We start from the raw sequence: 16,975 nt of genomic DNA, 5'->3' as shown, positions 1-16,975 counted from the left end.
CAGATCTTAAGTAGCCTTTCCTGTAAGACTAGTTTAGCCTCACCCCTAGGTTGTGACCCTTCCAGATTCTCTATTAAATGCCCAGTCCAGGGTGTTCTACACTAAAGAGTTTCTTAATAAGGGTGAAAGAAGAGAGTGAAAAAGCTGACTTAAAACTCAACTTAAAAAAAACTGAGATCATGGCATCCAGTCCCATCACTTCATGACAAATAGAGGGGGAAAAAATGGAAACAATGGCAGATTTTATTTTATTTGTTTCCAAAATCACTGTGAACAGTGACTGAAGCCATGAAATTCAAAGACGCTTGCTCCTTGGAAGGAAAACTGTGACAAATCTAGACAGCACATTAAAAAGCAAAGACAACACTTTTCCAACAAAGGTCCGAATAATCAAAGCTATGGTTTTTCCTGTAGTCATGTATGGATGTGAGATGTGGACCATAAAGAAGGCTGAGTGCTAAAGAATTGATGCTTTCAAACTGTTGTATTGGAGAAGACTCTTGAGAGTCCCTTGGACTGCAAGGAGATCAAAGCAGTCAATCCTCAAGGCAATCAACCCTGAATATTCATTGGAAGGACTGATGGTGAAGCTCCAATACTTTGGCCACCTAATGCAAAGAGCTTACTCATTGGAAAAGACCCTGATGCTGGGAAAGGTTGGAGGCAAAAGGAAAAGAGGGTGGCAGAAGATGAGATGGTTAGATAACATCACTGACTCAACGGACATGAATCTGAGCAAACTCCAGGAGATGATAAAGGACAGGAAAGCCTGGTGTGCTATAGTCCACGGGGTCGCACAGTCGGCCACGACTTAGCAACTAAACAATGAACCACCAGGGTGTTCACTAAGAACTTTTCACTTTCACAGGCTCAAACTTTGTCCCTAGTTTTGGCACATTTGTTACCAGCTGACCTTGACTCATTTTCTTTGTTTTTGGCATGTGAGAATTTCTCTTTCTTACCTACAAGTTCAGCTATAAATTGCAAAAATAATTTTTTATTCTATTTTATCCAGAAGATTTTCCTCTTAGCTTAATCAGCAATTTTACTAGAACCTGAAACATTCCGTACATTCTTTTCAAAACTGATCGCAATAACCTCCTCTGTAAGATCTTTCAGTGGAGGTAAAGACCTAGATTTTGTTGATACCTGGGTTACCAGGCTTTGTTTTGTAAGTTGTATGTGTTTTCAACTGTGTCTCTTTTCACTCTTTTCTGTGGTCTCTGAGCTCGAGACATAGGAAGGAGCCTTCTCTCTGCTCTTGCTTCACACTTGGCATCCTCCAATTTGAAAAGCCACCTTCCCCTCACACATTGTGTATCCATTTGCTTTTCAGATCTCGGTTCAAGTGTCACTGACTCAGAGAAGGCTTTCTTGACTTCCCTGGTCCTCTCAGTCTAGGTCCCTTCCCTGTGTTACAGTTTTTTCTCTAGAATGTTTGCCTAATCTGTATCTACATAGTCATCTTTATGATTATTTTATTGACCGTGATTCCCCCATAGTCTGGAAGCCTCATGAGAACAAAGACCATTACCATTGGCTATGCATCTAGGCACATTGTTGGAACATAGAATATACATAAAAAGTATGTATGGAATGGATGGATAGGTGGATTAGTAGGGTGGATGGATGGATAGAAGTTTGTTTGAAGAATGTGTGAGTAATTGTATGAGTGAGGAAGGAAGGAGAGGAGAAAGGAGTGTATTTTGGCCAAATAACTTATTCCAGGAGCAATTTTTTGTGTGTTGTACTTGTGAAAACACTTATAAAATCAGAAAAATTTCTTTGCTTGCCTCTTAGTTCTCTTAGCCTCATATAATAGCAAATACTTCTCTGTAGGTGGCAGTGCACTTACATAAGAACTTTTTCTGAAAAAAAAAAGGGGGGGGATTATCTTGAATATTTGAAAGCATTTATATAACTTGAATCTCATATTACAGTGTTTAAAACATGCTCTCATTTTCTCTAATATGGATATATCCTTAATTTATAGTTATCCAGTCTGTTTCCCTCAGAGGTATTAGTAAGTGTTAGAGAGTTACCAGTCCTCATTTTATGAAATTATGATCCATATCAGCATGTCATTCAAGAATGGAAAAGTAGGCATAGTGAATGAAAGAGTGGCTAATGTTTTATCTTTAATAGCAACAATATTTACATTATAGAATAATTGTAACTGTGGCAAATATAGACAGAACTACAAAGATACATATATATCTCAACTAGCTTTGGGGCTGAGACTTCTAAGTTGTTTTCTGAGTACATTAAAAAGAATGATCAGCTGACCACTTTACTCATGGATTTTGTATATGAAAATTTGAAACCGGAATTTATCTTTCCCAGAATGTTTTGTACATACTCTTACCATCTATATCAACTATAGTTCTTTATAGGGACTTCCCTGTCCTTTGCCACTTCATGGAATGTCCTTTACCATTCCCTGTCCCGTGGTTAAGGCTACACGCTTCCACTGCAGGAGGTGCGGGTTTGATCCCAGGTTGGGGAATTAAGATCCCGCAAGCTGTTTGGCAAAGCAAAAAAAAAAAAAAAAGAGAGAGAGAGAGAAAGTTCCTTGTAATCTAAAAGTACTGTCATTAAAAGATTTGCCTCGCTTTGTTTTCTGTGTTGTGGGTTTTTCCCACATTAAAAAAATATATAATAATTTGTCCTTGCAGCACTTAAATGCAGAACGGTCTTACAAGTCCCAGATTGCTACTTTACATAAGTCTGTTGTAAAGATGGAAGAGGAGCTTCAGAAGGTTCAGTTTGAAAAAGTGTCTGCCCTTGCAGATTTGTCTTCTACAAGGGAACTTTGCATTAAACTTGACTCAAGCAAAGAACTTCTTAATCGACAGCTGGTTGCTAAAGATCAAGAGATAGAAATGGTACGTCATACATTTTTAAATGGTTCTTTTAATAATGCTATCACTGTAAAATTTTTATTTTAAGAAAACAAACTTTTTTTTTTAAACAAAATGCTACAGCAAAGGTATGTCTTTCAACTTTAGATTTTATTTTTAAAGTCCAGGGTATTAATTTCTGTTGTGTTTCAAACCATTCAAGACCATAACAGAGACTCTTCCTTTGTGTGCTCTGCATTTACTTTCAGTCAAAAGAATGATAAAACACACTGACATATCAGTCAGCAAAGAACCACGAGGTTGAGGTTTATATAGCTAAATTATAATTTTAATGATATTGTTTTAAGTTAAATTTACTATTTGGCTGAGTTCTTTTCAACTGTAATTCACTTCATTTTATCTATCGTGTGCCTGACGCCTGCCATCATCCTTGCCATGTGAATATAATGCTCAAAAGGTATAGTCCCCCTCCCTCAAAGACCTCCTGGTATTGACATACAAATAATTTGGGGTGAATGTGATACTAATAAGAAATACTGAAGGTTTCAGAGAGGAAATTCCCATTGGCCTGTGGGTGTCAGAGAGGAGTTCATAAGGGTGTACTACTGAACTCAAGAGGAATGAGGGAATAGCTTAGGCAATGGTATGGAGGTATAAATAAACTCTGGAGTGAGCAGTAAGTCATTTGCAGTGGCCAGTGTAGCATGCACAAGTGACTGAGATGCATCTGAAGAAATAGATGGGACCTGAATCCTAAAAGGATGTATGGTTAAGTTGCATAGTATAATTGAAATATCAACACATTTTGGCTATGTTTACATTTCTGTTATTATCACACTGAGTTGAACTCCTTATTTTGTTAGCCTACTGCTTGTTAGGAGGATATGATGCATTCGAGAATGATGTGTCTTGTTGGCTTCTGTAAGAAGTTCCATGTAAAAACGGATACACAATTGTCCTTAGCAGCATTCTTCATAATTGCTAAGAAGTGTAAATAACTCAAATATTCCTACATCTATGCAAGGGAATATTATTTGGCAGTAGCAGTAATGAAGGATTGATAGCTGCTAAAACATGGAAACTCTTGAAAACATTACACTAAGTGAAGGAAGTCAGTCATGTAAGACCACACACACACACACACACACACACACACACACACACACACACACAGAGTATGTTTCCATTTATGTGAAATGTTCAAAATAAAGCAGATCATAGAAAATAGATGAGTTACTGCCTAGGGCTAGTGCTGGGGCAGAGGTAAGGGAATGACTGCTAATGTGTACTGGGTTCCATTTTGGGATGATGAAAATGTTCTAACAATAAACTGTGAGAATGCGGTATGATCACATAACTCTGTTAATACTGTGTTGGCCGAAGAGTTTGAGTTTTTCCATAAGGGGTGTTACAGAAAAACTCAAACAGACTTTTTGGTCAACCCAATATACTAAAAACCATTGACTTGTACCTATTTTAAATGGGCGAGTTGTATGGTATGTGAATTACATCCCAATGACGCTGCTGCCAAAAAAGTGATGCTCCGTTTTGTATTCCGCCAGCATTGCCTATTTTAATGTTAATCAACACGCATTAAGACATTTGCCAATTTAATAAACTGCAGCATTGGTTCAACTGAAAGAGGTTTTTCTCCTCTGAATATTCAGCAATGTCTGGAGGTATTTTTGAATGTCACACCAGGGTTGAGGGGTGCTGTAGACCTCTAGTAAGTAGAGGCCAGGGATGCTGCTCTGCATCCTGTAAGGCACAGGGCAGCTCCCTATACCAAACAATTACCCAGCACAAAAGATCAGTAGGGTCAAGGTGAAGAAATCCTGGATTACAGATACCATTTTGCTTTAAGTTATGTTTCTTTGATTATTAATACAAGATATATTATTCTCTATGTTTACTAATTAGCTGGCTATATTTTGTAAATTTTCTGTTCATATCATTAATTCATATTTCTCATGAATTAGTTTATATTCCTTTTATTAGTAAGCTATAACTATTTACTGAGTTTATTTTCATCTGTTTTTTTTCCTCATAAATTTTGGTTGTTTATAATGACTGTAGATATGTTTATTTTTGCTATGGTCAGACATCATTTTTAACTGTATCTAGTCTAAAAAGTTGTTACCCTACCTGCCTGCCCCTCTCCTAATAATTCATTTTTATTAAACTTTCTTTTCTCAGTTTTACAGTAAATTTTTAAATATATATAATTTATTATAATGTGTATTATGAGATAAAGAATTTTTTTTTTCTAAATACTGATGTCTGGTTTCCCTCCTTTTGGAGAAGCATTTGGCTTACAGAATATATTTTAGGCTCAAGATAACCTTCAAAAAGTGAAGTGTTCCATAGGACCATACAAGAGAGGGAATGTGTGATTACTCCTTATCTTTCTTAACCATGGAGTATGATGACATTCCATCAGGAAGTTAGGCATTTATAACTCACCCAACTCAGACAAAGCAGTAGTCACAGATACTACCATGTCAGTCTTGCAAAAATATAAGAAATTTCAAAGCTGGACATAGAAATTGTTTGACATTTGGGATTAATAACTCTTAAATTAACAAACCTTCTGATACTATCAGAGAGTTGGGTAGTGATACTGTGTGTGTGTGCATTTATCTGCTAAGAAGGACACAATTTCAAATCTAGAAATTAAACGTGATTGTCAGTTCATAACAGAGAAATTAATACATGAGTTAAGTGAACAAGTGGGAATAAGTATAGATATCTTCTTATCATTGTGCAGATGGAAAATGAGTTGGATTCTGCTCGTTCTGAAATAGAACTCCTCAGGAGTCAGATGACAAATGAGAGAATCTCCATGCAGAATCTAGAAGCTTTGCTGGTGGCCAATAGAGACAAGGAATATCAGTCTCAGATAGCACTTCAGGAAAAAGAATCTGAAATTCAACTTCTCAAAGAACACCTTTGTTTGGCAGAAAACAAAATGTGAGTTGATTAGCACATTAAGTCAAGTTTCTTAAGTTTTCAGTACCTTATAGGTTAGTGGAATTTTAAAGCTGAAATGTAGACCATTTAATGTCATAGTTTGCTATTAATTAAACTGAAGACCCAAAATGTTGTAACTTGTCTAAGATTTAGTACCTATTTCTATTATGTGTCTCTAATGCATCTAAATTTAAATGTAACCATCTTTGTGTTGATTGTTTCCATTGGAGTTTTGGGTGCAATAGAACATTTACTGGAGAAGGGAATGGCAAACCACTTCAGTATTCTTGCCTTAAGAACCATATGAACAGTAGGAAAAGGCAAAATGATAGGATACTGAAAGAGGAACTCCCCAGGTCAGTAGGTACCCAGTATGCTACTGGAGATCAATGGAGAAATAACTCCAGAAAGAATGAAGGGATGGAGCCAAAGCAAAAACAATACCCAGTTGTGGATGTGACTGGTGATAGAAGCAAGGTCCGATGCTGTAAAGAGCAATATTGCAGAGGAACCTGGAATGTTAGGTCCACGAATCAAGGCAAATTGGAAGTGGTCAAAAAGGAGATGGCAAGAGTGAACGTCGACATTCTAGGAATCAGCAAACTAAAATGGACTGGAATGGGTGAATTTAACTCAGCTGACCATTATATCTACTACTGTGTGCAGGAATCCCTTAGAAGAAATGGAGTAGCCATGCATGGTCAACAAAAGAGTCCTAAATGCAGTACTTGGATGCAGTCTAAAAAATGACAGAATGATCTCTGTTCATTTCCAAGGCAAACCATTCAATATCACAGTAATCCAAGTCTATGCCCCAACCAGTAACACTGAAGAAGCTGAAGTTGAATGGTTCTATAAAGACCTACAAGAACTTCTAGAACTAACACTGCAAAAAGATGTCCTTTTCATTATAGGGGACTGGAATGCAAAAGTAGGAAGTCAAGAAACACCTAGAATAACAGGCAAATTTGGCCTGGGAATACATAATGAAGCAGGGCAAAGGCTAGTAGAATTTTGCCAAGAGAACACACTGGTCATAGCAAATACCCTCTTCCAACAACACAAGAGAAGATTCTACACATGGACATCACCAGATGGTCAACACCAAAATCAGATTGATATATTCTTTGCAGCCAAAGATGGAGAAGCTCTATACAGTCAGCAAAAACAAGACCAGGAGCTGACTGTGGCTCAGATCATGAGCTCCTTATTACCAAATTCAGACTTAAATTGAAGAAAGTAGGGAAAACCACTAGACCATTCAGGTATGACCTAAATCAAATCCTTTATGATTATACAGTGGAAGTGAGAAATAGATTTTAGGGACTAGATCTGATAGACAGAGTGCCTGATGAGCTATGGACTGATGTTCATGACACTGTAGAGGAAACAGGGATCAAGACCATCCCCATGGAAAAGAAATGCAAAAAAGCAAAATGGCTGTCTGAGGAGGCCTTACAAATAGCTGTGAAAAGAAGAGAAGCAAAAAACAAAGGACAAAAGGAAAGATATAAATATCTGAATGCAGAGTTCCAAAGAATAGCAGGAAGAGATAAGAAAGCCTTCCTCAGCAGTCAATGCAAAGAAATAGAGGAAAAGAACAGAATGGGAAACACTAGAGATCTCTTCAAGAAAATTAGAGATACCAAGGGAACATTTCATGCAAAGGTGGGCTCCATAAAGGACAGAAATTGTATGGACCTAACAGAAACAGAAGATATTAAGAAGAGGTGGCAAGAATATACAGAAGAACTGTACAGAAAAGATCTTCACGACCCAGATAATCACGATGGTGTGATCACTTATCTAGAGCCAGACGTCCTGGAATGTGAAGTCAAGTGGGCCTTAGAAAGCATCACTATGAACAAAGCTAGTGGAGGTGATGGAATTCCAGTTGAGCTGTTTGAAATCCTGAAAGATGATGCTGTGAAAGTGCTGCACTCAATATGCCAGCAAATTTGGAAAACTCAGCAGTGGCCACAGGACTGGAAAAGGTCAGTTTTCATTCCAATCCCAAAGAAAGGCAATGCCAAAGAATGCTCAAACTACTGCACAATTGCACTCATCTCACATACTAGTAAAGTAATGCTCAAAATTCTCCAAGCCAGGCTTCAGCAATACATGAACCATGAACTTCCAGATGTTCAAGCTGGTTTTAGAAAAAGGCAGAGGAGCCAGAGATCAAATTGCCAACATCCTCTGTATCATCACAAAACCAAGAGAGTTCCAGAAAAACATCTATTTCTTCTTTATTGACTATGCCAAAGCTTTTAACTGTGTGGATCACAATAAACTGTGGAAAATTCTGAAAGAGATGGGAACACTAGACCACCTGACCTACCTCCTGAGAAATCTGTACACAGGTCAGGAAGCAACAGTTAGAACTGGACATGGAACAACAGACTGGTTCCAGATAGGAAAAGGAGTATGTCAAGGCTGTATATTGTCACCCTGCTTATTTAACTTATATGCAGAGTACATCATGAGAAATGCTGGACTGGAAGAAACACAAGCTTGAATCAAGATTGCCGGGAGAAATATCAATAACCTCAGATATGCAGATGACACCACCCTTATGGCAGAAAGTGAAGAGGAACTCAAAAGCCTCTCGATGAAAGTGAAAGAGGAGAGTGAAAAAGTTGGCTTAAAGCTCAACATTCAGAAAACGAAGATCATGGCATCCGGTCCCATCACTTCATGGGAAATAGATGGGAAAACCGTGGAAACAGTGTCAGACTTTATTTTGGGGCTCTAAAATCACTGCAGATGGTGATTGCAGCCATGAAATTAAAAGACGCTTACTCCTTGGAAGAAAAGTTATGATCAACCTAGATAGCATGTTGAAAAGCAGAGACATTACTTTGCCAACAAAGGTCCGTCTAGTCAAGGCTATGGTTTTTCCAGTGGTCATGTATGGATGTGAGAGTTGGACTGTGAAGAAAGCTGAGTGCCGAAGAATTGATGCTTTTGAACTTTGGTGTTCGAGGAGACTCTTGAGAGTCCCTTGGACTGCAAGGAGATCCAACCAGTCCATTCTAAAGGAGATCAGCCCTGGGCGTTCCTTGGAAAGAATGATGCTAAAGCTGAAATTCCAATACTTTGGCCACCTCATGCAAAGAGTTGACTCATTGGAAAAGACTCTGACGCTGGGAGGGATTGGGGGCAGGAGGAGAAGGGGACGACAGAGGATGAGATGGCTGGATGGCATCACCAACTCGATGGACATAAGTTTGAGTGAACTCCGGGAGATGGTGATGGACAGGGAGGCCTGGCGTGCTGTGATTCATGGGGTCGCAAAGAGTCGGGCACAACTGAGTGACTGAACTGAACTGAACATATTGCCTTTGAGAAATATTATAACCAGATTAGAAAAAAAAGGAATTCTGAAAGCAGAAGGATTTTCCTATTTATGGGCCTGCTTGGTATTGCTACCCAGTCTTCTCATTTGTCACTTGGTATTTCCCTGTGTGCTGGGGACCTGGAAGCACTACTGCGTTCACTGAGTGCTGGAGACTTCCCCCAGAGCACTGATTGTGACTTAAAAAAAAAAAAAAGCCTGCCTAGCACTGCTAGCAGCTTATTACACCTCTGGAGAATTGGATGGGAGTGCCTGCCTGCGCGTGTGTGCTGCGCGTGCTTAGTCGCTCAGTCAGGTCTGACTCTTTGGGACGCCATGGACAGTGGCCCGCCAGGCCCCTCTGTCCATGAGGCTCCCCAGGCAAGAATGCTGGAGTGAGCTGCCATTCCCTTCTCCAGGGGATCTTCCCGACCCAGGGATCAAACCCCAGTCTCCTGCATTGAAAGAGGATTCTTCACCTTCTGACCCACCAGGGATGCCCCCCTGCCTGCATAGTAGATATTTCATCACCTTTGTCACCTGTCACAAAACCTGATGGGGACCCTGAGCCTCTGTTCTTATCCATCCCACCTGTAACACCTTTTCATCCAGCCTCAGCTCTGCCTTCCCGTCTGAGTAGAGAATGTGGGGAAGGTCAGGAATCATGGTCTCAGGAATTGGCCACTTGTGGGAGCCCCTGACTGAGCACAGACTGCGAAACCAGGGCTGATTTCCTTCAGAGACTGTTTTTAGGTTGTGGCAGCTGTAACTGAGTCACTCTTTCAGTCACTGCAGCTGGGCTTTAGACTGGACCTTCAGAATGATCCAGTTCTGTAGGATCATTTCCTCAGGCCACAGGTGGAAATTGCTTCAGTGAAGTATGCCAAAACTCCCTCCTTAAGGGGGTACACTCTGTTTTAGACTGGCTGGTGGTGATAAACTCTTGTGTTCCTAGTCTCTAGAGTTTAGCCTCCAGCAGTCCATATTGCAGTCCTGAAAGCCAGCAGAGAGGACAGAATGTTCTGGCAAGAGCGGTCACCTGTCATTATCTTCCTCATGGTAGTGTGCTTATCAGGGTTTTGGAGGCATTGTTTAGCCCTAAGGAAGATCCTGTTAAATTGAACAGACTTTTTGTCTTTAACAGTTGGATATATCAAATTTCATTATACCCATGTATAAGGCATTTGGTCAATTAGATATACATTTATGTACCCACTGCATATTCATCATGGTGTTAGTGAATTCCAGTGTTATATGCATTGGAATATGCACATCATACAGTGAAGTAAATTGTAAAAATGATCTGCAGTGAATTGATAATATAGGTAGATAATAGTATTACCATATCTAAAAATAGGGAAAATTAAGTTTAACTAATTGAATAGGGCTGAAGGCAATGGCACCCCACACCAGTACTCTTGCCTGGAAAATCCCATGGACAGAGGAGCCTGGTAGGCTGCCGTCCATGGGGTCATGAAGAGTTGGACACGACTGAGCGACTTCACTTTCACTTTTCACTTTCATGTATTGGAGAAGGAAATGGCACCCCACTCCAGTACTCTTGCCTGGAGAATCCCAGAGACGGGGGAGCCTGGTGGGCTGCCATCTATGGGGTCGCACAGTCGGACACGACTGAAGCGACTTAGCAGCAGCAGCAGAGACAGCTTAAAGGGCTTTTAGTAGACCATTTTGCACATTTACTGCATCTAAAGTTGGCATTTTTAATTTATTTTATTTGTGTGAAATTGACCTATTTTAGATGCACCGATACATCTGTAAAAACCAGAGTGTTGCTTGGCTTCAGCTGAGAAACCATGGCCAACATGGTTTTAGGTACCCTAGGAATACTTTGGTATTCTAGCTTTAATCAAACATCATTCACATTCTCTACACAGGGCCATCCAGAGTAGGGACGTGGCCCAGTTCAGGAACGTCGTGACGCAGCTGGAAGCTGACTTGGACATTACAAAGAGACAGCTAGGGACGGAGCGCTTTGAAAGGTAAGTTCAGCAGCCTGGAAAGCACTGTTTCTGGGATAACAACAGACTTTGGTTATTTCATGGTGATTAGATTTTAAAGTATGATTTAAACTGCAGTTTTACAACAGTGTTAGTAATGTTGCTGGATATAAAAGTTCAATTAAAGTGTCCCTATTTTGCTTTAGGGAGAGGGCTGTGCAAGAACTCCGCCGCCAGAATTACTCAAGTAATGCTTATCATTTGAGTTCCACAATAAAGCCAAATACAAAATGTCACTCACCAGAACGTACTCACCATCGATCTCCTGACCGAGGCCTAGATCGATCATTAGAAGAGTAAGTGGTTTAAGGATCCATTCTTTGGGGAACCATATAGCAGTAAGCACTGAATATTTGAGGGAGTAAGAAAACTCAGTAACCATCTACCATTAATAGTGCTATGTAAAACATCATTACATAATTGGATATGTTGACATTTTAAAAAAGTATTTTGATTATTAGTGTCATATAAATATGTTAAAGAAAGATGTCTATTTTATCTAAAGTTTACATAAATTATAATTTAAAAATCTGATTTTCTTTAACTTCTGTAACATACATTATTATATACTTTCATAAACAAACTATTGGTTAATTATTGTAGCACCAAAAATACGTACACTCTAAGGAAAGTAATAGGCTAATTTTTCAAAGGAGAATATTTTAGCTATATTCCTAAATGTTAGACATTTTGTAAAAACATTTCTATTTAGAAATAATTTCAAACTTATAAGAAGTTAAAAATAAAACAATGCAAAGAACATCTGTGCACCTTTTATGCCTACTCACTGTAATAAAACTTTCACTCCGTTTGCTTTTTCTGTGTTTATGAGGCAGTGGGAGCTGTCTCACGCATTCATGCTCCTGCATTTTCTGCTCCCTGTCTTTCTCTCTTGGCTTCCTCCTACCCGCCCACTCCCTGCAACAGACATTTTTAAACAATAACCAGTACCTCCAGTTGGAACCATCCTCATAGGTTTCTCCCTTGCCTCCTTCCTTTCCGTATTTGTATGACGTCCTTTTTTCTCCAGTGAGAGGCCTGGTCAACATTAAAATATTCACTCAACAACGGTAACACAGTTATTCCTTCGCTCAGTCCCAGAGTCTATCTAAAGTACTTTCAAGATTTCTTCACCTATGTCACTACAGTAAACAGGCCAACTTAGAAAAAAGTTCAAAATCTATTTACAATTCTTCCTTCCTGTTCCATACATGACCTTTCCAAAGTCTTGAGGGCATACAGTCAAATACTGTATTCATAAATTACTTGGATTATGTTTTTTCACTCTCACTGTGGTGATGGTATACATTTAAAATAACTATTAGATTCACTTGTTACAATTTGCTTTCATTTTTCTTTTTTCCTTATTATGCTGAGATGTCCTAACCAAGAAGAAGAGATGTCTTTCCATTGTTCAAATTTTGCTTTGTGTCTTTAAGGAATGACTTGTAGTTTTTCTTTATACAGGTTTTGAATATTTCTTGTAAAATTCACTCCTGAATATTTTATTACTTTTTTGTTACTATTGTAAATGGAGTTTCCTCCATATATTATGTCTTCAAATGATGCTACTTTTGCATGTTAATTTTTAAAAATGTTATCTTGCTTTTATTTCATTAAATTTCCTTATTAATTCTTTAGGGGTTTCTAGGTATGCTGTCATGTCATCTGCAGAAAGAGATATTTATTTCTTCTTTTCCTATTTTTATCTCTTGAATTACATTCTCTGGTTAATAGCATTTGTTAGTATCATCAGAATAATGACAGATAGTTGTGGCAAAAGTGGAATTCCTGTTTTAATTCTGACCTGTAGTAGGAATACCTCTTTTTTTTTTTTCTTGTTAATTAAGATACTAGTTTTATGATTCAGGTTTATGTATTTTATGGTATTAAGGAAATACCACTTATTCCTATTTTTTTTCAAGATTTTTTTTATTAGGAAACAGTGTTTGTGTCAAGGATTTTTTTAGCATCTATGAAGATATGGTCTTTCTCTTTAGAATTATTAATATGTGGATATATTAATTGATTTTTCAACTACTGAACCATGTTTGAATTTCTGACATAAATGAGAAATTGGTCATAGTCTGTTATTTTAATAGTGTTTGGTAATATTTTATTTATTTTAGATTTGTATATCAATATTCATAACTGATATTGACCTGTGCTTCTTCTATTAAGTTTAGATATCAATGTTTTATCTGCTTCTAAAAAATAATTTGTAAGTTTTTGTTTACTGTAGTTTGAAACAAGTTATACAGTTGGGGATTATCTGATTTCTGAGGAGCCTTGGCTCTTTTTTTGTGGGGTGTACTTCCTTGGTAGCTTTTTCTATTTCTTCTTTGGAAATTAGTCTTTTTAAGCTATATGTGTTTGTCTAAAAACTATCCAGGCTTTTAACTCTAGGTTTTCAGCTTTATTTGCATAGAAGTAACCGATGCAGTATCTTATAAACTTTTAAGTTTCTTCTGTGTCAATAGTTATATCCTGTTGCCATTTCTTATTTGTATGCTTGTGCTTCTCCCTTTTGTTTGTTGATTATCTTAGCCTGCGGTTTGTTTACTTAGTTCATTGCTTCAAAGAACCAGCATTTGATTTAATGATTTAATCTATTTTCTTTCTCTGCTTATTAATTTCTGTTTTTATTTATATTAGTTCCTTCCTTGTGCTGTTTTTTCATTTACTTTGTTGATTTTTTTCCCCTAGGTTTTTGAGTTAGAAATTTAATACATTTATTGCTGTTCTTTAACTTTTATCAATGTAGATATTCAGGGTTATAAATTTTTCTATGATTACTGCTTTAAATATATCCCACAGATTCTGATATATAGTGTTTTTGTGATCATTATTTTTAAGAATTTCTTTAATCTTTGTTTGTATTTTCATTTTTACCCAAGAGTTATCTGATAGAAAATCTTTTAATTTTCAGTGTGAAGTTTTTTGTTTGATTTGGTTTCATTTTTAATTCTCAGTGTTATTATGTATATTATTTGTAATATTTCTATTTTATGGAAACTACTGATGTTTTCTTTTTTAAATTTTTTTATTGATGTTTTCTTTATACTTTACTACGTGTTCAAGTTTGGTGAACAGTTCATGTACACTTGAGAAGATGTATTCTTTCTTATCAGGGTACAGTGCAATATATCCAGAAGATTTACCTTTTTAATTTTACTTTGTTCTTTTATAATGTCATTTAATTTTGTTCACTTGACTTGTTTTACTAAGAATGGCATTTTTAAATTTCCTATTATTGGTATGTTTTTATTCTTATATCTCCTATAAATTTTGTTTTATATAGGTGGTTTGCTGTTTTATCTGTTGCATAGATATTCTGAATTATCATATCTTCACTGTGAATGTGGCTTTTACAAAGTGTTATTTTCTGATGCACTTAATTTTTTTGGAAGGAGGAAGGACTTGTCGTCTACTTTGTCTGGTTTTAGAGTTACAACTCCTATTTCCTTATTGGGTCCACTTGCCTGGTAAATCTTTGTCCATCTCTTTTTTTAAATCTCTGCATTTTAAATGTCTCTCTTTAGGCAGTATGGATTTGAGTTTGACTTTATGAACCATTTTGAAATTCTTTTTTTTTGAAGTAGGTGAGTTAAGCTCCTTAACATTATTGATATAACTGTTAAATTTGGTCTCAACTCTGTCATATTATATTATGATAACTGTTTACTATGTGATATTTGCTCTAATTCTTTCTCTATTTGGTTATCCTTCTTTGCTTGTAACCATTTCTTTTGATATTCAGGAAGTTTTGTGTCTTATTATAATGGTTACCTTTCTATTAATACTTTTAATAGTGTCCTTAAAGTATCCCTTTAAAAATTTTTAAGCTTTAGCTGTTCATTTTAAATGGTACCTTTTGACTGCCATCTAATATCTAGACATGGGCTTCCCTGGTGGCTCAGCAGTAAAGAATCCACCTGTGAATGCAGGAGACGCAGGTTCAATCCTGCCTAAGTCGGAAAGATCCTCTGGAGAAGGAAATGGCAGTCCACTCCAGTATTCATGTCTGGGAAAATCTCATGAACAGAGGAGCCTGACAGATTACAGTCCATGGGGGTCAAAAGAGTTGAACACAACTTAGCGACTGAACAACATCATCTAGACAACAGTCAATGTGCTTAATTTACTTTTCCCAACAGCTGGTCTGTTTCCTGTTACTATAGTGTTGTCGTTTCAGGTCCATATAAATGGAATCATGTGGTATATAGTCTGCAGTGGCTGACTTTTACCCAGCCACTGGGTAAAATATTAGATTTTTATATTAAAGATTTATCCAGGTTGTTGTATATATCAGATATTACTGGATATTGCTTTTAACTGCTGAATAGTATTCCATTGTATGGCTGTAACACAGTTTTGTTTTGCTCTGTTTTACTCTTTATTTTGAAATGATTAGTCTCACAGGCAGATGCAAAAATAGTACAGAGTCCCACATATCCTCCGCCAGCTTCCCCAGTGGCCATGTCTTACAATCCATGAAATTGGCATTGGTATAGCTAACTAACTAGCAGACACACCTTATTCAGTTTTTGCTAGTGTGTGTGAAGTTTTGTTCTTTTTTTTTTTTTTTTTTACATACCACACTTAGAACAACACGGCAGTCAAGGTTCTGAATTGTCCCATCAGCCCCAGGGAGCTCATTCCTTCACGATACCCTTTCATGGGGACATCCTCCCGTCCTCCTCCCTGTCCCCTAGCAAACTCTACTTTCTTCTCTGTCTCTGTAATACTGTCTTTTTGAGAGTGTTGTGTAAATGGAATCACACACAGGATGTAATTTTGTGAGAGTGATTCTTCTCTCTTAGCACAGTGCCCGTGAGATCCATCCAGGTTGCTGTATAAAGTCAATACTTCTTTCTTTTTTATTGTTGAGTCCATATTATTGCATGATATAGATGGTTCACAGCTTCTGAAAACTGGGTGATAAAATACATTATATCTGATTTCCTTCACAGAAGCTGAGGGGAAAAAATTCCAAGTATTGCCAAAGTAACACTAGAATACATTTTTTAATATATCATAAAATCATTGAGTTAAAATATTAATCTACATAACTTTTTTCTCTCTTATAGGAATCTTTGCTATCGAGATTTCTGACACGTGGAAAGATTCTTCACATCCTTGGGAGAGGTCAAAGTTTCAAACTGATTTTTTTTTTGCTATATGATTGCATTTATCTTTTGAATGCTTGACAATGTTAAATGAATTTATTAACGTTGTGCCTCTGAATCTCTGTTTTCATGTGCCATGCCATATCACAGTGATCTGAGATGACTTATAAACAAAAATGTATATGGCCCTTTCTATCCATACAGTAATAGTGAGTGTAAAATCTGCTTACTTCACTATTGACAACTGTTGTGTTAACTATCCGGAGTAAATAAAGAAGCTTATAAAAAGAGGGCAAAGTGTTTTAACAAAACTGATTTTTTTTCCTTTGTGATTTATGCTTTCATGGCTGGACAAATTGTGCCAAAAGAGGCGCAGTTTACCACTCCTGGCCTGGGACCCCATATTCCATTTTGGAGCCAACCTGACATGAACTCCAGGCCATACTCTGACTCCAAAGCAGTATAGTAGGTGTGTGTCAGGGTTTTTAAATCCTTAGTGTTGTACCATTAATTAGCATACATTTTCTACAATTGTTTACCCCTACTGTTTTTAGAAGGTAGGTAATACTATCTCTGTCAAGAATGTAAGATTATTTTTTAAAATCTGTATTTTTCATACGTTTTCCTTTAAAATATTAAAATACTGCAATCAACTTAATT

General features: G+C 37.2%; 1 protein-coding gene across 1 annotated transcript in view; it reads left to right on the top strand.

Moving 5' to 3' along the window:
- The window catches only part of TSGA10 (testis specific 10), an 89,636-nt gene extending 73,029 nt beyond the window's left edge, over window positions 1–16,607 (top strand). The window contains exons 16-20 of the mRNA XM_013967441.2: window positions 2,676–2,885; window positions 5,629–5,831; window positions 11,064–11,168; window positions 11,333–11,482; window positions 16,277–16,607. Of these exons, the coding sequence (XP_013822895.2) occupies window positions 2,676–2,885; window positions 5,629–5,831; window positions 11,064–11,168; window positions 11,333–11,482; window positions 16,277–16,301 (693 nt within the window). The 3' untranslated portion in view covers window positions 16,302–16,607. The remainder of the gene's footprint in view (window positions 1–2,675; window positions 2,886–5,628; window positions 5,832–11,063; window positions 11,169–11,332; window positions 11,483–16,276) is intronic.

Source organism: Capra hircus, chromosome 11 (genome assembly GCF_001704415.2).
Source record: "Capra hircus breed San Clemente chromosome 11, ASM170441v1, whole genome shotgun sequence".
Taxonomy (NCBI): Eukaryota; Metazoa; Chordata; class Mammalia; order Artiodactyla; family Bovidae; genus Capra; species Capra hircus.
This window is presented reverse-complemented; position numbering and strand designations above follow the sequence as displayed.